The sequence below is a fragment of the Anthonomus grandis genome, chromosome 13 (assembly GCF_022605725.1).
Source record: "Anthonomus grandis grandis chromosome 13, icAntGran1.3, whole genome shotgun sequence".
Lineage (NCBI taxonomy): Eukaryota > Metazoa > Arthropoda > Insecta > Coleoptera > Curculionidae > Anthonomus > Anthonomus grandis.
Genome location: NC_065558.1, coordinates 397,535 through 421,752, shown reverse-complemented (window position 1 = coordinate 421,752; position 24,218 = coordinate 397,535). Strand labels below are relative to the sequence as shown.

The 24,218-nt window shown below is 33.1% G+C and overlaps 2 protein-coding genes across 4 annotated transcripts in view; one reads left to right on the top strand and one right to left on the bottom strand.

Moving 5' to 3' along the window:
* Positions 1-24,218, bottom strand: part of LOC126744143 (integrin beta-PS-like) — a 32,616-nt gene that overhangs the window by 7,843 nt on the left and 555 nt on the right. The window contains exons 1-5 of one of the 3 annotated variants that reach the window (XM_050451497.1): positions 6,418-6,585; positions 6,226-6,363; positions 2,274-2,349; positions 1,486-1,660; positions 1,239-1,421 (exon numbers count right to left, since the gene is read on the bottom strand). In XM_050451497.1, coding sequence (XP_050307454.1) covers positions 1,239-1,421; positions 1,486-1,660; positions 2,274-2,349; positions 6,226-6,363; positions 6,418-6,546 — 701 coding nt within the window. In that variant the 5' untranslated portion in view covers positions 6,547-6,585. Of the gene's footprint in view, positions 1-1,238; positions 1,422-1,485; positions 1,661-2,273; positions 2,350-6,149; positions 6,364-6,417; positions 6,586-24,218 lie in introns of those variants that run through there. The other 2 variants (XM_050451496.1, XM_050451498.1) reach the window with 2 other exon arrangements.
* Positions 9,894-24,026, top strand: LOC126744144 (venom dipeptidyl peptidase 4). The gene is made up of 15 exons (XM_050451500.1): positions 9,894-10,047; positions 10,107-10,248; positions 13,171-13,262; positions 13,319-13,393; positions 13,442-13,494; positions 13,556-13,752; positions 13,804-13,973; positions 14,026-14,253; positions 14,385-14,605; positions 19,355-19,571; positions 19,629-19,807; positions 19,904-20,098; positions 23,322-23,482; positions 23,543-23,754; positions 23,810-24,026. Exons 1-15 carry the CDS (start codon positions 10,033-10,035, stop codon positions 23,924-23,926), a joined length of 2,274 nt encoding a protein of 757 aa, XP_050307457.1. The 5' UTR covers positions 9,894-10,032; the 3' UTR covers positions 23,927-24,026.

Genomic DNA, 24,218 nt, shown 5'->3' with positions numbered 1-24,218 from the left:
GGGAGACGTCAAATGCCTGAACACAAAATGCATAAAGAAGTTTAAAAAAATAATTAAAAAACTCCTGAAAAAAATCTAGAATATTTAAGAAATTACGTCTAAAAAAATTGGAAAAATGACCTCAAATTTGGCTGAAAGGAAACATCTTACAGTTTTAGAATAATGACTTTAAAAGTCTAGAAGGAATAAGAATTGACTTTAAATTACCTTGGAAATCGAACCTTTACTGCCTATAAAAGCTTACAAAAATGACTTGAAAGGAATAAGAAATGGCTCGCTCTAAAAATTAGGTTTTAACTGCTTAAAAGAAATAAAAACTGTTTTTATTAATATTGAAAAATAAGGAAAGCTTAAATATTGGTTCATATTTCCTTTTAGAATTACTTTTTTTAAATAGAAATTAAACATTTTCTTCCGATAACATGCTTAAGCACCTAAGTATCTCTTTACAGCAGATATTTTGAATTAAAGTATTGTAAGCTGCAGGCGTTAAGAAGGTTAAAACACTTATTATAATTTAAAAATAAATCGTATCTTATGATATTTGTTAACATATATAACAGGAATATTTTTTTGAGAAATTTCATGTCATTAAAAATACTGTAAAGTAACCCACATATGTTAAATGTTCAGTTACGTAAATCTTGCATTTTGGTTAATTTTTAATAAAAATTATATATTTTAATTTCAATTTGACTTCATCACAACGCCATGTAAGCATAAGTGATAGTAACAGGTATTTTTTGTGCATTTCTATTTTTGTCCAGGAATAAAATACTAAAAGAAAACTTTCCATATTCTCAATTATTTTCGAGAAAATAAAAAAAAAGTGTTAAGAGGTTTTTTCCAATTTTCTGGAAAACTGTTGGATTTTAAAATTATTTTTCTGTTACATCAACATTCCAAATAACTTCTGTTTTAATAATTCTTTTTCCAACCTATAGTTTTTAGAAAAATAAAATTATGAACATTTTCTCATAATAACCCCGTTGAATTTTCTGAGGAAGTCTTCATATCTAAGAAAAAACGGCCTCGAAGACTCCAAAGGTCTGGAAAATATTTTTATACCTGAAATATATAAAAATTCACTGGAAATCATGAACAATTTTTTGAATCCTTGGAATACATAGCGAGGACGAATGCCTGAAATAAAATCAAAACATAATTTAATAAATGCCTAAACAATTATGTTCAATGTCTGAATAATATGAAAAAATTCTGCAAAATCCACTTCTTACCCGATCTCATCCTTACAAGCGATCGCTTGCATTATGGCATCCAGCCCGCCCTCGGGCGTATCCAGGTTTCCAGACATGACGGCCTCGTCCACTTTCCTTGTAAAAACGTTATCGTCATTAGTGAGGGGCAAATCGTTGTGGAAACTAAACGGGGGGGCGCAGCCCTGGCAAGGCGCCTCTAGCCTGTAATAAGACAAAATTTATTTAAAAAAAACCACACTCACTAATTTATTTCTATATAACTTACGCCCCATCAAAAGTATTAACAAACGGTAAGGTGACTTTATCCACAAAAGTACCGAAGCCCATCGTGAAATTTTTCGTTTTCTCTCTCATTTTGTTTGCTAACTCTGAGCCGAGCTGCGAGAGGGTATTTTTCGAGGGTTTCATGGAGTTCGACAGGTCCATTAGATAGTAAAGATCTGGAAATAGATTAAATAAATGAGAATACTTTACAGCTTTTTGATCTTCGATTTAGAATATAGATTATACATGTATAACGCCAAATAGCGCAGCATTAATAGATCTATCATGGTATCTAGATCATATGTTAATATAGTGTGATCTTGGTTTTGGTTATTTCAATGTTTCTTTACATATATTTCAATACAGGCAATTGCGTGCTCTCAATTTAAATAAATTTATAAAAAAATTCCAATAATCCTGAAAATAGAGATCATGTTTTAATAAAAAATGTCTCAATTTCCAATTTATGTGAAGAGGTGTTTGGGATTTTTTCAAAAAGCCTTCAATGGTATGACGCATTATCCAAAACAATCGCACTGTTTTCCTTTAAATTTGCAATTAATGTCTTCTCAAACCAGGTTTCAAATATATCTGCATGCATGTTTTTATGATAGTTCACGTTGCACAACATAAAAATAATGTTCAAATTCCTGGAATATATAAAAAAATACTTATCATGGAATGAATTCAAATGCCCGAAGGGTGAACGGAGGTAGCTTGTCTTGCTAGACTGGCATAACATACAATACAGAGAATTGCTTGCAAAAAAAACTTGGTTATAAATCATACCTATTGGATAATTTGCGCTCTGTCTGTACTGAAAATCAACGCTAAACCTCTCATTCTTCCTAAGCTTAATCCGCACCTTCTGCGGCTTAATTTGCTGTGCATCGCTCAAATCCAAACTGTCAACAATACTAAAAACAAGCAGTGGATTCTCGATATTATGAATAATATAATAAAAAAAACTTTGAGGAGTTTTTTAAGATAGCATTAATATAAAAAAAAATTATTCTACAATTCTTGTATAAAGGTTATTAAAGGAGAATATTATAAATCATAAATATGAACACAAATTAAATCTCAAAATAGGTCCTAAGTGTTGTGTAACACCGAAAAAAAATTAATTTAATCCTACCCTGTTTGGGACGCATATAATTCGGGCACCAAATTTTAATGGGCTGCCGAAAAAATAGTCCTCATGACATCATTTGATCCAAGTATTAAATATTTGGTACACACGTTGTAAACGTAGCTAATGCTCTATAGATCTTAAATATTTTTAGCAATGCCTCATAGCCCTTACGCTACCCGATGTCACAATTGTGACTTCCTTATTTACTAGTGTTATACGGATCAAAAAATGTTAATCTGGGTGGAGAACCGTGCGACATGATTGTGAATAGCGCATTTTATACGCGCAAATCGTTTATTTTGCCGGGAGTGCATTCTTGTCATAACCTGGAAAGTTTCAGATTATTTTCAACAATGGCTCGTACAGGTAAGTTATTATTTATTTATAGAATTTAGGGGAAAAAAGAAGTGCTTAATATTAAATAGGTATAATAAACTTCAATTAAGTGTATTGTTTTTAGAGATTGAAAATATCTTTAAAATTGTTGATTCCAAGAATGGTTTTGTTATGTATATCACAATTGTGAGCCACGGGAGTTAACGTGGTTTGGTTTTAATTAAGTTGGATACAATTAATTCTTTGTTACAGGAAGAAGTAAGGAAATTATTGATTTGGACCATCTAAGGGATGACGAGGAGGCATTGTTCCAACTTCTAGACGAAGTTGGGTCGGATTTCAAGGATGAAAAAGATGAGTTTGAAATTCACGAAAAGATCCCAATTGTAGCACCAAATGAAGCTGATAGCTCTTCAGATTCAGAAGATGATTTACCCCTCATACATTTCCAGACTCTCCAGTAGAAGCATGGAAACTTTAGAAGCGAGGATTTTCCTGTAAAAGAGGACTATACTCCATCCATCGTAAAAACTCCAAACGAATATTTTGCTAAATATTTGCAAGATGATTTTTCTAAGTTAGCCGCAAATTTCACTTCCCAGTATTTGTTGCAACAAAATGCGAAAGAAAACAACTTTACCTCTCAAGAAATAAAAAATTTTTCGGAATGAATGCATTGATGGGATGTATTCATCTTCCAAGGATACATATGTATTGGAATGGAAAATATAAGTTCCCATTAATTGATGGGGTCGACCCGACAAAGGTTTTACATGATACGCGTAAATTTACATGTCGTTGATAATCTTAGCGTATCAGAAGAGGAACAAAAAAAGAATAGATTGTGGAGAATACAGCCGGTAATTGATTTGGTTCGCAAGAAAAGAAAAGACAGCTTTTTCTATTGACGAACAAATGATGACCTGTATTTTGACAGATACTTTTCAACTATTGCTTTGATGAACAAATTGACGAGTTTGAATATAGATGCAACTGCTACAATTATGTCCAACAGAGTGAAAGGGTTTGATTTAAAAAAAAGACAGTTTAATGAATAGGGAAGAGTCAGAAGAAGTTGTTAGAACCGATAATAAACTTTGCATTACAAAGTGGAAAGATAATAAATCTCTTTTAATGATATCCACAGCTTTTGGAAGACAGCCGGAAACTGAGGTGCAAAGATGGATTAAAACAGAAAAAAAACGTTCAGGCATAGCATGCCCAGCTGTTGTTAAATCATACAACGAAAACATGCGTGGTGTAGATGTTTGCGACCAAATGATGGAATACTATCGATCTTTCTTTCGAACCCGGAAATGGACTCTTAAAGCTATCCTACATTTGTTCGACTTAGCAATAGTAAACAGCTGGATGGAGTATCGAAGGGATTGTTATAGTCAAAACCTTCGAAGCAAAGATATTATGGATCTTTTGGAATTTAGACTTAATCTTGGGGAATATCTGATTGCCGATACTAAGAAGCGTGTATTGGAGGAAACAGAATGGCAAGAAAATATAGAGGAAGAGACTAGCGTTGAAGGAAATGAAATAAAAAAGAGAAGAATGCCTTCCAGTTTGCCCTGTGCAGACAAAGGCTTTGATGGTTTTGAACACTGGCCAAAGAATGAAGAAATGAAGAACCCAGTTAAATGCAGGTTAGAAGGGTGCAAAAGTCGGTCCAGAATGCGTTGCCTAAAATGTAATGTTGTTCTTTGTTTAACCAAAGATAAAAACTGTTTTATTTCATTCCATACAAAGTAATAAATTTTGTTTGACAATTGTGCTTTTCTAATGTTGGCTCCCTAGACACACAGTTGTGTACTCCCTAAATCCCTCTCTTAACCCTTTCGAATATTTTTTTAAATATTAATTTTCCGTACTTTTTGACCCAACTTTATCGGCATAAAATAAATATAAGCCCCAAACTCAATTTTTTTTATCTCGGTACTGTCAACACCTTTGATTTTTTAAATGGAATACCCTATATTTTATTTTCTAATAGACAGTTATTATACCTTTAATTTATATCAATCAATTTTAATTTTAAGGTATAGATAATGCCTTTAAAATAAATAATCACTTTGTAATTCAATTTCTTGCAATACATTAAAAGTTACCTCGATTACCTGAAAGAAATAACAAAAATACCCCGATTTCCTAAAAATAGTTACTCGTATTATATTGTCGGTGCATCAAAACATGGTCCTTGGGACATTCTTTAAAGTTAATTTTTATGTTTTTCAATGTTTTAGTATTTTTTGGAGTAATTTTTTATTCCAGGCATTGAAATAGTTTTTTAAAATGTTTTTCCATCTTATTCCAGGGCTTTGTATCGTAATTTTTTACACTTCTTTTAGGGATTTGATGTTACAAATAGCTTTCCACGTTTTCCAGGTACCGAAGTACAGGTTTATTTTAGTCCAGGCTTTTGGATTAATTTTTTATATTTTCCAGGAAATTAAAATAATTTTCCATGTCTCGCAGGCATACTTCATAGTAATGAAAGATAAAATTACATTTTATTCCAGACAAATAAATAATAATTTAGAATTTTTCTCCTATGTATAGTATTTAGTTCTGTAGAGAATACAGTTTTAGGAAAATATAAAAATACATTTTTGGAAGGTGAGGAGGAAGGAGAGGGTCTGAAAACGCCTTAGAAATATCAAATGAATAAATAAAAAAAACAACCTGAAAAAAACTGAAATGCCTGAAATAAAATGAATTAAGAATGCAGATGCCAAATATACCCACAAATTTTTAATTATATCCCGGGCATTTCGAATCGTTTTAAGTTCATTTAAAATTAATTTTGTTCGTTTAGGAAAGCGTAGGTAGAATTTAATTTAATTTTTTCTTCGGACATTTGAAACTTTTTTCTGTCCATTTCTATTTTAGACTATTTCAATAATTTTTTATAACTTACACGCATTTAAAATAAGTTTTTTTTTCTTACAGTGCCTGAGAAAGACATCAAAAATTATATGAGATATTTGAGAACATACAAAATTAGTCCAGTAATAAAAATAATTTTCAAATTCCTGGAATATAAGTATAAAAAAATACGTGGAATGAAATGCATAAATAAAGCAGAAAAATAACTTTAAATGCCCGTGGGGTAAACGAAAGTAGCTTGTTTTGCTAAACTGGCATAACATACAATACAGCAAAAAAAACTTGGTTATAAATCATACCTATTGGATAATTTGCGCTCTGTCTATACTGAAAATCAACGCTAAACCTCTCGTTCTTCCTAAGCTTAATCCGCACCTTCTGCGGCTTAATTTGCTGTGCATCACTCAAATCCAAACTGTCAACAACACTAAAAACAAGCTGTGGATTCTCGATATCGTTTACATTGCAATCAGACAGTTCAGCCCTGGGACGACAATGGGGAGTGTTCGTAACCTAAAAAGACCATTTCAGTAATCTGAGACTATTGAACGCTGCATTCCGTTATACGTTTGATGAGCACCAAAAACAGTTGATATCCTGAACGCACTGGTCGCAGGTACGTTTTTTATCGCACAGTTGCCCTATGGCATTCGGCACTATTAATAATATCACTGAAATTACGGTACGCACTTTCATTATGAACGATTGCGATGTACTGGAGTCAAGAAATACGTGTACTTACATACAAAACGATAAGCGGACAAATTGTAATGAGATTCAAGGCGCGTTCCCTGTAAAACGGAAACAGATAGTGAAAACCCAAAGAGTGAATCACCTTATGGTTTGTTTTGGTTTGTTGTTTCATAGTATGACTCGTATCGTAAAGTCATTTTTAATTGAAAATTAATGATGTGACATTTGTCCTAGGGAAATTAGAATGTCTAATGGATTAAACGATTATATGATTAAGAGTCTAGTAGTGATTTGATGCTATTCTAAATAAATACGTTATACTTATCATTAAGTAATTATATGATCTTAAGCTCGCAGAAGGGCCAAAAGGTTATCATGTAAATGTTACAAATTAAGCCTAAATATGCAAGCAATTAATTAAATGTCGTAATTAAAGGGATTATTATTCAAATAATAGGATCAATGGGAACAAATATAATAAAAAAGTGCCAGTGACCGGTTAAAAGACCTGTCACTAGCTGAATTTCGCGTCTTTTTAGGCGTATATAGTAGATTTTTGGTGAGACAGGCAGAGGGCCCCCCTATGTGCGCTTTGGCCTGTCTCATACCAGGGGACTCAGTCCATCTTCGGTGAATTATAGGCACTATAAAGCAGTGAATCAAATTTTTTCTTTTAATATCAGGTAATGGAGACTGAGCTGTTTGTTTATTTGTCTCAAGTATTACAAATAAAATTAATAGCTGAGATATGGCATTTTTGATGCCCATTTTTGGCCTCAAAAACGGACGTCGAAAACGACTTTTTCAGGATTTTCAAAGTGCTCTCATTCCCTTAGTTCTGCTCGGATTCTGTTATAACCCGGTGTTTTCGTGATCTAGGTGACCCAAATAAGACGCTGGTATACTTAGTTTGATTTCGAAAAAAATCAATTTTTGGTGAAAAAATTCGATACGGGGGGGTATACCCGAAAAATGAAAAAACCCGAATTTTGAAGGTCGATATCTCGGCTTCTATGGGAGCTATCGGGAAAATTCCAACGGTTATGTCTTAGTTTCGTCATTCTGAATCCAACGAGACCATCCGCAAGGTCGTAGCTCTTCTAGAAGCTGAGATATGGCATTTTTGATGCCCATTTTTGGCCTCAAAAACGGACGTCGAAAACGACTTTTTCAGGATTTTCAAAGTGCTCTCATTCCCTTATTTCTGCTCGGATTCTGTTATAACCCGGTGTTTTCGTAATCTAGGTGACCCAATTAAGACGCTGGTATACTTAGTTTGATTTCGAAAAAAATCAATTTTTGGTGAAAAAATTCGATACGGGGGGGTATACCCGAAAAATGAAAAAACCCGAACTTTGAAGGTCGATATCTCGGCTTCTATGGGAGCTATCGGGAAAATTCCAACGGTTATGTCTTAGTTTCGTCATTCTGAATCCAACGAGACCATCCGCAAGGTCGTAGCTCTTACGATAGCTGAGATATAGCATTTTTGATGCCCATTTTTGGCCTCAAAAACGGACGTCGAAAACGACTTTTTCAGGATTTTTAAAGTGCTCTCATTCCCTTAGTTCTGCTCGGATCCTGTTATAACCCGGTGTTTTCGTAATCTAGGTGACCCAAATAAGACGCTGGTATGCTTAGTTTGATTTCGAAAAAAATCAATTTTTGGTGAAAAAATTCGATACGGGGGGGTATACCCGAAAAATGAAAAATCCCCAACTTTGGAGGTCGATATCTCGGCTTCTATGGGAGCTATCGGGAAAATTCCAACGGTTTTGTCTTAGTTTCGTCATTCTGAATCCAACGAGACCATCCGCAAGGTCGTAGCTCTTACGATAGCCGAGATATGGCATTTTTGATGCCCATTTTTGGCCTCAAAAACGGACGTCGAAAACGACTTTTTCAGGATTTTCAAAGTGCTCTCATTCCTTTAGTTCTGCTCGGATCCTGTTATAACCCGGTGTTTTCGTAATCTAGGTGACCCAAATAAGACGCTGGTATACTTAGTTTGATTTCGAAAAAAATCAATTTTTGGTGAAAAAATTCGATACGGGGGGGTATACCCGAAAAATGAAAAAACCCAAACTTTGGAGGTCGATATCTCGGCTTCTATGGGAGCTATCGGGAAAATTTCAACGGTTTTGTCTTAGTTTCGTCATTCTGAATCCAACGAGACTATCCGCAAGGTCGTAGCTCTTTTAATAGCCGAGATATGGCATTTTTGATGCCCATTTTTGGCCTCAAAAACGGACACATATATTCTTAATTTTCTGATTTTTTTTATTTATTAGGAATTTAATTATTATTTATGTTCCTATATAGTCTCTATTAATTCCTTGCAGTCTTTCAAAATATAAATATATCATTCCTATAAATAAATAAAGAACAATAAAATGATGATCAAGATCGAGTTATTAAAACAAGTTAAACTCTCGCGTTTTTTTTTAACTATCACGAGTATGCTCGGGAGACGAACAGGTATAATCATAGAATTAGCATTTCAATTAAGAAGAAAAATGTTGTTTTATTCTGATGAGCGTTTTATATTTTATAAACTAAAGCTAGAGTAATTGTTTAGAGTTGTTGAAGTGTGGAAAATTTACTTGTAATAATTTGTGATGTTAAATACTGCTTTTAATGGTTTTATTTTTTATTAAAAAAATTATTCTCAAATATAACGAATTATTTTGATAACGAGACTATTTGTTTAATTACTTTTAGGTAATTAAAGGTTTTTTTATTTATTTTTTTCAGGCAATTGGTTGATTGATGAAGGAATCAAGATTTTCTATTGATTCCAGGCAGTTTTTTAAAATTAAAAAAATTGTTCAGCATTTAAATTTACTTGATGTCTTTATTTGGTCAAGTCACGTTCAAAAAATTATTGTTTCAGAAGATCCAGGATGTTACTAAAAGGTGAAATGCGGAAGAAAGTCAAAAAACGCACTTTTGACCTTTAAATCGGTATAAATGTCACTCAGAGATCCAGAATTCATGTACGATCGCAATGAAATGATGTCTCTCGTCTGTAATTGGTCTGATCACGTCCGAAAAATATTTTTTCCAGAAGATCCAGGATGTTACTAAAAGGCAAGATGCGGTAGAAAGTCGAAAAACACACTTTTGACCCTTAAATCTGGGAACAAAAGCAACCGAACCACCTTGTATATTCTATTTAAACCTGATTTTCTCAATATATATATATTAAAACCTGTTATCAAATGCAATTAATTATAAACCCGACATTAATAAAACGAAAAGATATCTTTTAACACCCCAGTTTTTATTTTCGGGTATTATGGAATTTAATTTTATTGCCGAAGCGGTGCTTTTATCAAGAACCGCGGATTTGTTTTCATTTAGTTTTGAATTATTATCGCTATCGTACGTATGTATTTACATACGTATAAGTACGGTACGATACGGTGGTAGTGAATTGGTTATTTATTAATTTTTTTGTTTGTGCCTAGGCCAGTTTTTAGTCGAATTATGATGCTCAAATTGGTAAGTTATAAAAGACTTAATGTTTTATTGATAATTATAAATAATTAATTTTTTTGAAGATGCTTTGGCTAGCTGGTCTTTTAGGCATAACCAATGCCAGGTCCGTGCTTAAAGAAACGGAAGAAAAGACTCCCTTTACTCTCGACGAGTTTTTTTATGGAGATTTTGTGGCCTCATCATGGAATGGAACTTGGATTACAGGTGAGGGGTTTGGACACAATTTTTTTTTTTTTGGGTTTCTTTAATATTTAGGAATAATATTAAGAAGCAAGCTTTAGATTCCTGAAAATTATTAGATATTTTTTCAGGCAAATACGTTTTCGGTTTTTCGGTCAGATATTTGAGAAAATAGCAAAAAAAACATGGAAAAATAGCTTTTGGCAATGGAATATCGAAAATTAGCTCCAAGTACTTTAGAAAATTAAATTTTTTATTCAAATTTTCTTTTCAGACGTTGGGTTGTTTAATAGGAAACTAAAAAAAGGCCCCAAAATGCCTGGATGAATTAGAGTTTTCCTTCCAGGCAAATGTTTTTTCTCGGTTTTCTATGGATTTAAATATCTGAAAAAAGGACAATTTCTTTTTCCAGGCAAATGTTGCTTTTTTAATTTTTTTTCTTGGATGCTAACGAAAGAACTGAAAAAAATGATCTCACATGCCTAAAAAAAATCAGGTTTTGCTTTACAGGTAAATATATCAGTTTTTCTTATATATTTGGGAAGAAAATTAAAAAATGCCAAAGGAAAAAAAATCGTTTATCCTTAATTTATTAATTTTTCAATTTTTTTTGGATGCCTCTGAAAAAACTAAAATATTAACTTTAAATGTCTGGAAAAAATGAAACTTTTCTTTATAGGTAAAATATTTATTTAAATTTTTTCTTGGATGTTAAATAATTTCTTTGATGCCTATAAAAAAAAACAATAAATTTCGAAAAATTGCTCTAAATGTCTATAAAAGATCAAGTTTTTCGTTCCAGGCAATGTCTTTTTTTCAGTTTTTCTTATACACTAATATAGGAAAAAACAATTAAGGCTTTTCTTTCCAGGTAATTTTTTGAAAGTTTTTCTAGGATACTTTATAAGTTTCGAGAAATTCCAATTTACAAATGGTTCTAAATTTTGTTTTATAAACAATTTCTTTTTTTTTTAAGTCTTTCTTCCAAAATGCCTGGAAAAAAATAGGAATTTTCTTCCAGGCACACATTTGTCCCAATTTTGTTAGATGCTTAGAATGAAACGAGAAACAAGGTATTTATAATTAAAAAAAAATAAAATATTGCTAAAAACTGCCTGGAAAATTGATTTTTCAGGGAAAAATTTATATTTGGAAAAAATTAGGGTTTTCCTTTGAAGTAAATTAATTTTAAAAGTTTTCTTATATGCTTAAGAAGAAAGTGAAATATTTTAAGAATGGCTGTAAATGCCTGGAAAAAATTATTATTCTTCGTAGGCAAATGTTCATTTTAAAATTTTCCATGGATGCTTATTAAGGAGAAATTAAAAAATTGCCTTATATGTCTGGAATAAATTGGGATTTTCTATCCAGATAAATGGGATATTAATATTTCTTGGATATGCCTAAACATAAACTAGCAAATTTCTTTTCAAGGATTTTGTTTCTGGAAAACTGTTCTTTTATTACAATTTTTGTTGGATGTTTAAGCAAAAACAAAAAGAAGTTTTGCAAAATTGCTTTAAATGGCCTGGAAAAAGAGTTCAGTCCAGGCAAATGTGCTTTTTTCAGTTTTTCTTATATGCCACAAGAGAAAATTGGCATTTTTTTCGAAAAGTTTTTCTAGAATATTTAAAAAAATTTAAAAAAATTATCGAATGCCTGAAAAAATATAATTTTTTTTCAGGCAATGTCTTTTTTTAGTCTTTCTTATATAAAAAAATTTAAATATTTTAAAAAATGCCTCTAAATGCCTGGAAAAAAATTAAAATTTTCTATCCAGACAAACGTGTTTTCTCGGTTTTCTTGGATGCTTATAAAATTTAATTTCTAAAAACGACTCCAAATGCCTTGAAAAAATGTTCATTTTTTCCAGACCCATGTTCTTTTTTATTTTTTTTTTGTATTCTCAAGAAACAGTTGAAAAATACCCTTATATGCCTGGAAAAAATTATGATTTTTCGTCCAGACAAATGGCGTCTTAGTGTTTCTTGAATATGCCTACAAATAAATCTTGCATTTCTTTCCAGGCTTTCCTTTTCTCATTTTTCATCAATGCTTTTCTTTCCAGGCAAATGTTCTTTTTATTAGTTTTTTTAGATGTTTAAGCGAAAGTAAAAAATTACAATAAATAGCTTTAAATACCTGACGAACATTAAAGTTTCCTTTCCAGGCAAAGTATTCCTGGATGCCTAAACAAGAGACTTTAAGAAAAAATTGTTTTATTCCAGGCATATGTTTTTCTGGTGTGCTTAAGAAACACTTCCTTCTTTTGAATTCCATAACACCATCCAGTGCTGTAATTTCCATGAATTTTATCAAATGCTATAATAATGTGGTGTTTTTGTGAAAATATAGTTTTTCTTACTATAAATGGACATAGCGCCTAAAAATCGGTCAAAGCGGCCTTAGAAATTATTTTTTCTTACGTAGTATTTCTTTCTATAGGCAAATAATATTAATTTACTGTAATTTTTTCCCTTTTTTTTTGGTCTGAGTCTACCACATGTAATTTTAAAACCCACACTTGCCTGAACTGTCTTACAGTGTAATATTTCTCTCCACAATTGAAAAACATCAATTTTTGCACAATTTTTGGATCCAAAAAAAACTTTAATTATTTCGATACATCTAAAAAATACGAAATAACGTTACTTTTGATTATTAGTGAGCCAAGGTTCGATATTAAACAACAAAACCCCATTATATCCTTCATTTTTTTTAACATCAAAACATTACGGCAATTTTAATAAACACAAGGTTAGATGTGCCAATGCACTTGTGCAGCTCTTGAACTTCTTTCGCAAAGGTCGAGGCAATGGTGGAGAACCGGTCATCGAGAAACGTTTTATTTAATTTTTTTGTTTGGTTAACTTTTTATAGTATTGTAAGAATAAAGTTAAAATTACAAAAAAATGGACTCGAAAATATAATCGCATCTTTATCCAGAAAACACCTTTATCTACAAACACCACGGTGACTTCTACCAATTTAGCGTAACCACCAAGGAGTCCACACCCTTCCTTAATGGATCGATTTTGGTAATTTTAATTATGATTCATTTGAAAAAATTACTATAAATCAATAAACATTTTAGGATCCGTATCCTTCTGCGGCAATGTCCGTCTCCCCCGACCAAAGTTATCTTGCGCTGAGATACCAAGTTTCTTCGGTAAGTAAGTTGCTCAAGAAGATTTGGAAAATAAAATTTGTATTTTAGGTATTTAGGCACTCACAGACAGCTGTATATGCCATCTACGATATTACTAAAGAGTAAGAAAACTAAATTAAAATTTCTGACTGTAAATTATTATTTTTTTATGTTGATTTCAAGGGAGTACTATGACATAAACGACAAAAAGCCCGTGCAACTAGCAAAATTTGACCCAATAGGACACAGTTTCGTTTACGTATACAACAACAACATATACTACTTATCAAGTTTTTCAAATACCTCGGACGTTATCCAGATTACTTCTGATGGAGTAGAAGGGGTGATTTACAATGGTGTTCCCGATTGGGTATACGAAGGTAATATTTGAGTTACTTATAGAACCCAAATAATAATTTTTTTACTTGCAGAGGAAGTGATGGGCAGTGGGTCAGCCATATGGTTTTCACCTGACGGTAAAAAACTCGTTTATGCCAAATTTAATGACACAAAAGTGGAGGAATTTAACTATTTTTTATATGGTACCCCTGGCAGTTTGGACGATCAGTATCCCACGACAGCATCTATAAAATACCCTAAGGTAGATGATTTAAAAAATAATTAATTTGGGGTTTAATTTATTGTTGTTTTAGGTGGGCACAAACAATACTGTTGTGGAAACTTTCGTGTACGATATAGAGACTAATAGAACCACCAAGTTTAATCTTATTGATAAAATCAAATGGACTGAGGAAAATAACGATTATATTTTATATGATGTAACATGGATTTCCGATTCTGACATTGTCATGATTTCTACTAACAGGGTGCAAAACGAATCTGTGATAATCAAGTGTAATTTAGATGGAAATTGTGTTGAGGTAGGCCCCTCATGAAAGGATGAGCGTTTTTTTTATTGATTTCTTTAGGGCAAGAGAACCATAAAATGAATGTCATTAAATAGAAACGCTTATCCCAAATAAATGAATTAATAAGATGGGTTTATTTTTAGGAAGTATCCTACTCACAACCGGGAGGTTGGCTTACACCGCACATCCCGAAATACAACGAAGATGCCACCAAAAGACTGGAAATTCTACCGCAATCTTATGAAACCGATCAATTTAACCATCTGGTCTTGACGGATGTTTTCGGACATAATCAGAAGAGACTGACGTATGGTAATAGAGAGGTTACGACTATTTATGGATGGGATAAAATCAATAATTTAGTGTAGGTATTGTTTCTTAAGACATACTTTAATGAGGTTTGGGACTTTTTTGTCTAAATCAAACGATCTGAATTAAATCTGAAAAAACATTATTTCCAGATAATTCAGACACTATTAATAAAATTTAAGCATGATATAGAAAATAGCGTGAAAAGTTGAATTCTCATTTATATATCATTATCTCTGAAAATTAGAAGAGAATGGAATAAAAGCGATATTTTTCTGGTCTCATTAAACCAATTAAACCCGAAAAACACTATTTCCAGACGATACAGACACTATTAATAAATGAGACCATGATATAAAAAATAAAGAAAAAAGTTGAATTCTCATTTATATATCCCTATCCCAGTCTGAAAATTAAAGGAGGATGGGAATAGAGTGATTTTTTTTTCATATTTATCGTGAGTTTCCGGGTACATAACCAATCTCTTACCTACCCAACGCCCATACATAAGGTATTTTTTTCTTCTTCCTATATATGACCTCTATATATTAAGGTCGCACCATCCTGTTGGAACCACATATTTTCTAAACGCAAGTCCATTATCTCATTTCATAGAAAACCATCAATAAGCGTTAAAAAAAAACTGCACCAAACTGTGACACGTTGAGCATGCATTGGCTTTTCGTAGATTTTCATTAGTCGAAATTCCACAATTTTTTTTCTACCGTTCAAGTGAAAATGACCGTCATCACTAATAATGTATTAGTTTTATTACAAAAAGTACGGCGTTGTCGTTAAGTGCGTTATAATTGTCCCGAATTTCATAATGAAACAGAAACCGAATAACATAAACAAAGTTTGAGATAATAATAGTAGCAAATAAACATTTTCTAAACTTTGGAACTTAAACTATTGGAACACCCTTTATAACCTTCTTTAAGATTTATTTCAGGCAGTTGAAGTAGTTATTTAATTATTCTATATTCAATTTTGACTTCCTGTAAGATAATTAAAAATTAGTCTATAGGACAGAAATTAATTAATTAATACTGGAATAAAAAATGACTGGAAAATAATTCAAGCAGATAGAAAAATTAAATATATTGTGTGAAAATAAATGGAATTATTGTCTCTTCGCGGCAATTAAAGTATCTACTATTTTTTTTTGATTTCATGGAAAATAAAGGAAATATATTGTATCTATGTGGAAATAAAATCACAAATTATTTAAGACGCTTGGAGTACAAATAGTGATTTTAAAATAATTTATAAATGACTTACTGCAGTATTTACAAAAATTATTGCAACTGCCTTAATTGTCTGTCGTTTGTCAATACTTGGTCCAAATACGTCACAGTATAACGGCAAAATGAAATGCGGTGGAAAGAAAAAAATATCGACTTTTTACTTGTAAATCGCAAGTCGAAAAGTTAAACGCCTTGTCGCGCCTGGAATATACAGGATATTTCAGAACTGTGGGATCAAACTTCTGGGGGTTGTTCAGAGTAACAGAAGAATCCATTTGAGTATAGGAACCCATGTCCGGAAATCCGTCACTATGCCACTACGGCCCTACGACGCGTTAAAATTTATAAAAAACCTTAATTACCTAAATAGGATCTGCTGCATTTATTTTTACCTTTTCTACATGATACCATAACAGCAATTGTTAAAAATCAACGCTTATCAATGACAATTCTCAATGTCACGTTTAAAAATTTTATAGCTTACAATTTTTAAACATTTATTGCTAATGGAAAACTTTACCAATCTAGAATTGGCGGATATGCATTTAGCATGCGAAGCAACAAACTGCAATGCACCAGCAGCATCGCGGTTGTATCATGACCGTTATCCCGAACGACAGCATCCTGGATACAAAAAGTTTATTGCGGTTCATCGGCGGCTCACTGAGACAGGCTGGACAGGCATGTTTAAGACCAAGATGCATGATACTGGTGTTGCTCGAACCGTAAGAACGGTCGAATTTGAAGAAGAGGTGCTTCAGCGATTTGCCGATGAAAATGATTATTTAATTGGGCCATACCTTCTACCGGAACGGTTAACAGGACCTATTTATCTGCGTTTATTGGAGGAAGTTCTCCCAGAACTCCTTGAAAATGTTCCACTAAACGTTATACAGCAAATGTGGTTTCAGCATGATAGAGCGCCGGCTCACTTTGCTGTACAAGTACGCGAGTATTTGGCTCAGCGGTTTGGACACCGTTGGATTGCCAGACGTGGAGCAGTTTCTTGGCCTCCTAGGTCACCCGATTTAACGTCGCTCGATTTTTTCCTGTTAAGCTATAGGCTTAATAGGACGAATAACAGCAGCATTTGAAATCATTCAAAACGAGGATCAAATTTTTAGTGTAGTCCGCCGAAATCATGTGCGGCTTTTAAATCGGTGTATTGAGGTTGGAGGAAAACATTTTGAACAATTATTGTTGTGATGGTATCATATACAAAAGGTAAAAATAAATGCATCAGATCCTGTTTAGGTAATTAATATTTTTTCTAAATTTAAACGCGTCTTAGGGCCGTAGTGGCGTAGTGACACATTTCCGGACATGGGTTCCTCTACTCAAATGGATTCTACTGTTGCAGTGAACAACCCCTAGAAGTTTGTTCCCATAGTTCTGAAACACCCTGTATAAAAAGTGTTTCTGGATACCTGACACCTGCAAAAAGGGACTGAGTATTCCTGGACGGGGAAAAAAAATGCCTGGAAGTCACGCAAAATTACTCTAAATGCCTGTCATGCATAGGAAAAGCAACTTTAAATGCCTGGAACGTATAAAAAATTACTTAAGGTTAAATAAAGGCTTATTCTAGGCTCTTAAGATTGCCCAATGACCAAGAAGTATGTACCTAAGGGTGATTTTTTTGAGCTCATAAAATTTATTAAAATGCCTGGAATAAGAGATCCTAAAATTCTTTCAGGCATTATCTCTTATTCCGGGCATTTAAGTTAAATCTGATATGATAAGTATGATCTGCATGTAAAAAGAAGCTAAAAAATGACTATAAGGGCCTGGAACATTAGTGCATATACCAGGACAATGACTTAATTGACCCTCTTAGATTTAGAAATCATTAACGATCACTGTAAAATTATGTCTCTGGTCAGTAATTAGTCCAAATACGTAAAAGAAAAGTATCATTTCCAGGCAATTTGGTAGGTAACTTGAAAATGAAATGCGATAGAATTTCAAAAAATAGACATGTTTCTTAGAGAGGCATAAATGACGCTCTCAGATCCATAAATCATCGATGATCACTATGGAATTGTGTATGTTGTCTGTATTTAGTTCAAATACGTCATAAAAGTATCATTGGCAGGTGATTCAGAATGAAATTGAGAAGTGGTATACAGTAGAAAGTTGAAAAATGGACTTCTGAGCACTTAATCGACATAAATGACTCCTTCATATCCAGAAATCATCGTCGATTGGTATGAAATTGTATCTCTCGTCTGTAATTGGTCCAAATACGTCAGAAAAGAGTCATTTCCAGGCGATTCAAAATGTAACTTGAAAATGAAATGCGATAGAATGTCAAAAAATAGACATGTTTCTTAGATAGGCATAAATGACGCTCTCAAAGCCAGAAATCATCGATGATCGCTATGGAATTATGTAAGTCGTCTGTATTTAGCTCAAATGTGTCATAAAAGTATCATTTGCAAGTGATCCAGAATGTAATTGAGAAGTGAAATACAGTAGAAAGTTGAAAATGGACTTTTAACCCCTAAATCGACATAAATGACCTACTTATACCCAGAAATCACCGACGATCGCTATGGAATTGTTTCTTTAGTTTGTAATTGGTACGAATACGTTAGAAAAGAAACAATTTTAGGGGTAAAAAGGTAGAAAGTCAAATTGACATAAATGACAATCTCGGATCACCCTTTTTCTGTACTTTTTGATTAGAGGTGTTTTATTCCTTAATAACATTTATAGTGTATATTCTCTCTTATATCATGCTTTTTATTTTATATACATAGTATCATTAGATTTTTAAGTAGGTCCTCACTATTAAGATCAAACATTGTTCTTAAGCACCGTTGCTGTTCCTTTCGGATGCAAGTCGTTTGGTGTCTAAACAACATTTACAATAAATTATCTTAATATCATGTTTTTGTTTTCAGTTTATAAATAAAGCATTAAATTTTTTTTTTAATATTGGATTTTGAATAATATCATCTTCATTGCTCTTAGACACCACTGCTAAATATAGCCAATATTTCTTAAATCAGTAGTGATCAAAGTGATTTGATCATTGAAAAATACATTTAGTGAATAAATTCTTCTAATTATCATGCTTGTTTTTCATGGAAAATTGCTGTAGATTTGTGTCTCTCATCAGGAGAAATATCAAAAAGATAATTAAAAAAAAAATTCCTGTGAACTGTAATTAAAGAGTTATTGGCACTTAAAAAAAATCTTCAACATAAACAAATAACCCTTTTAGCCCTTTCCTCGATAAATCTTCGCATAAAATAAATACCCCACATAAACCATCCGTATGCACAAAAGCAAAGGGTTCATTTTTTAGGAATTATTTCTTTCAGAGAGTGCATGATTTCATTAATATTCAGGCTTTTCAAGGTATTGAAACCCACTTTTAACAGCTCCTATTTTTCACAATGAAAACAAACGATTTCATGTTTGTTTTCAATGCATTTTCATACTCCCTTGATCATTTGGTCGCGAACACGATTTTCACTCAAATAAATAAAGTCACTTAAAAATCGAATGTACGCCTCACCCAACCATTTCCAAAAGAAAATCGTTTTCAGTTACTATGCATCGACGCTAAACGACACCCCCTCGCAACTCCACATCTCCGTGGTGAACACAGAAACGACCGAAGACAGATGCCTCACGTGCAATTGGAAGGTGGATAATGAAACTTGCAAACGCACCTCGGCATCTTTCAATAAAAACTTTTCGCATTTTATTAAAACCTGCACCGGACCGAATCCGTATTACGTGGTGGTGCAGAGCTTGACTGACGTAAGTTTTAGCCTAAAAAATCTCTTTAATGCTCTTATTTTTTCAATATAATCTTAGGAAACAGACTTTTATTTATGGACTAATAACGCTTGGCTCAGAGAAGACCTTGGCAAAAAACTCCGGCCGACGATCAAAGACCTTAAGGTTAAACTGGAGAGCAACTTTGAGGCGAGAGTGCGCATGCTTTTACCGCCAAATTTGAATGAGAGTAACGTGTATCCTGCCATTGTACATGTGTAAGTCAGTTAACTACAATAATTAATGTGCTATTGGGATCCTTACAGTGGTTTAATGTAAACGAACATGATGAATGTATCTATTATTTTTTTTAGTTATGCTGGTCCTGGCACCAATCAAATTTCTGATGCTTATTCTTCGGGGGTGAGCAACTATTTCGTAACCAACCGTAATTACATTTACATTTACATTGATGGTAGGGGCAGCGGTAAAGATGGATTTAATAAAATGTTCCAAATCTATAGGAAAATGGGTACTGTGGAGATTGAGGATCAGATCGCGGTCACTAAGTAAGTAACATCTTTTGGAAAGGCATTTTTTTCAGCTTCTATCGTATTTCAATCCTCAGTTATGGCTTGGATCGTGTGGAAATGGTAACTGGATCAACTATAGACGAGGAGCATGATTTTATTGCATTCGTCAAAAATAATTGGGTGTCAGATGTGAAAAATTTTTTTTTTTATTTCATACCCATTTTACTTCTCAGCTATGGCTTGGATTGTGGTCTTCTTTTCTTCAAATTATCAGTTCAGTATAGCTATAACTAAAACGATTTTGTCAGTAAACTAGACTAATACGAATGAATGCATTGATTTTAAATTAAATTGCAAATGCTCTTGAAGCCTTACAAACGTATTCCTTAGAAGCTTCTGTCCATTTCTTCCGTTTTTAGATTCAAATTCAAAAAGTAATTAATGTCAGTTTTCTGCACATGATCTCCTTACTAAAGCTATAATCATCCGTTTCAATTTTTTTTTAACAAATTTCAAGAGAGATAATTTCTTAGCAATCGTCAAAGATTCATGGGAGTCAGATCGATTTATATACTCAAAAGGGAGTTAAAAGTCCACTTTTTCACTTTCTACCGCATCTCACCTCTCAGGATCATTGTGGATCATTATGAAATTGAACTTTTCTTATGTATTGATGAATTTCATAAACGGGAAAAGTAATTTTATAGCGATCGTCAAAGATTCATGGGAGTCAGATCGGTTTATATGCTCAAAAGTGGGTTAAAAAGTCCACTTTTTCACTTTCTACCGCATCTCACCTCTCAGGATCATTCTGGATCATTATGAAATTGAACTTTTCTTACGTATTGATAAACTTTATAAACGGGAGAAGTAATTTCATAGCGATCGTCAAAGATTCATGGGACTCAAATCGGTTTATATGCTCAAAAGGGAGTTAAAAGTCCACTTTTTCACTTTCTACCGCATCTCACCTCTCAGGATCATTGTGGATCATTATGAAATTGAACTTTTCTTATGTATTGATGAATTTCATAAACGGGAAAAGTAATTTTATAGCGATCGTCAAAGATTCATGGGAGTCAGATCGGTTTATATGCTCAAAAGTGGGTTAAAAGTCGACCTTTTCACTTTCTACCGCATCTCACCTCTCAGGATCATTTTGGATCATTATGAAATTAAACTTTTATTACGTATTGATGAACTTTATAAACGAGAGAAATAATTCCATAGCGATCGTCAAAGATTCATGGGACTCAGATCAGTTTATATGCTCAAAAGGGGCTTAAAAGTCCACTTTTTCACTTTCTACCGCATCTCACCTCTCAGGAACATCCTGGATCATAATGAAATTGAACTTTTCTTACGTATTGATGAACTTTACAAACGAGAGAAATAATTCCATAGCGATCGTCAAAGATTCATGGGACTCAGATCGGTTTATATGCTCAAAAGTGGGTTAAAAGTCCACTTTTTCACTTTCTACCGCATCTCACCTCTCAGGATCATTCTGGATCATTATGAAATTGAACTTTTTTTATTTATTTATGAACTTTATAAACGGGAGAAGTAATTCCATAGCGATCGTGAAGGATTCATGGGACTCAGATCGGTTTATATGCTCAAAAATGGGTTAAAAGTCCACTTTTTCACTTTCTACCGCATCTCACCTCTCAGGATCATTGTGGATCATTATGAAATTGAACTTTTCTTACGTACTGATGAACTTTATAGATGAGAGAAATAATTTCATAGCGATCGTCAAAGATTCATGGGACTCAGATCGGTTTATATACTCAAAAGGGGGTAAAAAGTCCACTTTTTCACTTTCTACCGCATCTCACCTCTCAGGATCATTCTGGATCATTATGAAATTGAACTTTTTTTATTTATTTATGAACTTTATAAACGGGAGAAGTAATTCCATAGCGATCGTCAAAGATTCATGGGACTCAGATCGGTTTATATGCTCAAAAGTGGGTTAAAAGTCCTCTTTTTCACTTTCTACCGCATCTCATCATTCAGGAACATCCTGGATCATTATGAAATTGAACTTTTCTTACGTATTGATGAACTTTATAAACGGGAGAAGTAATTCCATAGCGATCGTCAAAGATTCATGGGACTCAGATCGGTTTATATGCTCAAAAGGGGGTTAAAAGTCCCCTTTTTCATTTTCTACCGCATCTCACCTCTCAGGATCATCCTGGATCATTATGAAATTGAACTTTTTTCACTTAATGATGAACTTTATAAACAGGAGAAATAATTTTATAGCGATCGTCAAAGATTCATGGGACTCAGATCGGTTTATATGCTCAAAAGGGGGTTAAAAGTCCACTTGTTCACTTTCTACCGCATCTCACCTCTCAGGATCATCCTGGATCATTATGAAATTGAACTTTTTTTACTTATTAATGAACTTTATAAACGAGAGAAATAATTCCATAGCGATCGTCAAAGATTCATGGGATTCGGATCGGTTTATGTGCTCAAAAGGGGGTTAAAAGTCCACTTTTTCACTTTCTACCGCATCTCACCTCTCAGGAACATCCTGGATCATTATGAAATTAAACTTTTTTCACTTATTGATGAACTTTATAAACGGGAGAAGTAATTCCATAGCGATCGTGAAGGATTCATGGGACTCAGATCGGTTTATATGCTCAAAAGGGGGTTAAAAGTCCCCTTTTTCATTTTCTACCGCATCTCACCTCTCAGGATCATCCTGGATCATTATGAAATTGAACTTTTTTCACTTAATGATGAACTTTATAAACAGGAGAAATAATTTTATAGCGATCGTCAAAGATTCATGGGACTCAGATCGGTTTATATGCTCAAAAGGGGGTAAAAAGTCCAATTTTTCACTTTCTACCGCATCTCACTTCTCAGGATCATTCTGGATCATTATGAAATTGAACTTTTTTTACTTATTAATGAACTTTATAAACGGGAAAAGTAATTTCATAGCGATCGTCAAAGATTCATGGGATTCAGATCGGTTTATGTGCTCAAAAGGGGGTGAAAAGTTCACTTTTTCACTTTTACTACTCAGGGATGCTCTGCAAATAATGATTTTCTTACACAAGTAAATTAACTAGAGAAAAGAAACATGATTTCATTACGATCGTTAAGGAATCTTGAGTCTCAGATGGGTTTTTATGCCAAAAAATTGACAAAATCTCCATTTTCTGTGTGTATTTATTAACTTTAGTGGTAATCCCATAAAAAACCATATAATTATATTTTATTTTTTAAGATACCTTCAAGAAACTTACACGTACATCGACAAAAATAAAACCGGAATCTGGGGTTGGAGTTACGGAGGGTTCGCCTCCACTTGGGCCTTAGTCAAAGACACTGAAAACGTCTTTAAATTCGCTTTGGCTGTCGCTCCAGTAACTAGCTTCATTTATTATGGTAAACAATTGTTTATTGTTGATTAACTTTCGTTTATAAACATTTTTATTATTAATAAAGATACAATTTACTCCGAGAGATTCATGGGTCTGCCGACCGAAGAGGACAATCTGGGGGGTTATAACAATACAGATATAACCAGACATGTGAGAAGTTTAAGAGGAAAACTTTACTACATCATTCATGGTAATGCTGACGATAACGTGCATTATCAACAGGCTTTGGTGTTGCTGAAAGCGTTGGAGCATGCCGATATCGCTTTTTGGCAACAGGTAAGTAAGTGTAAGATGCAAGATGAGGGTTTGTTTAAGTTAAGTGAATTTTCAGAGTTATCCAGATGAGAATCATAGCTTGAGTGGAGTTTATCCTCATCTGTATCATACCATTGATAGTTTCTTTGCTCGAGCCTTTGGCAAGAAACTTCCTGGGTTAGCTGTTTGGTGAAAAGCAATGATATTGTTTATTAAGTGTATAAATGCATTTGTTCAGTATTTTATTAGGGTTTTAGCTACTAAATAGATTAAAGTGTTCATTTTTCTTTTGATTTGTATTTGTATTTCATTAGTAATCATTATTTGAAAATTAATTTTGTTTTGCTTTATAGGAGTCATTTCTTATTTTTTCAAAGAAAAGCATTTTTCCAAGTAATTTTTGGGGATGTTCAACTGCCTGGAAGCAATTTTGATTTTCGCTTTTCTCCTAGAAGCTTTTGAAAAAGAAATCCGGAAAAATGGCC

Bases quoted from the DNA above. Each gene is read 5' to 3' on its own strand.
- LOC126744144 (XM_050451500.1), top strand. The intron at 13,753-13,803 runs GTAATATTTGAG...TTTTACTTGCAG, and splicing joins TCCCGATTGGGTATACGAAG to AGGAAGTGATGGGCAGTGGG. The intron at 19,808-19,903 runs GTAAGTCAGTTA...TATTTTTTTTAG, and splicing joins TATCCTGCCATTGTACATGT to TTATGCTGGTCCTGGCACCA.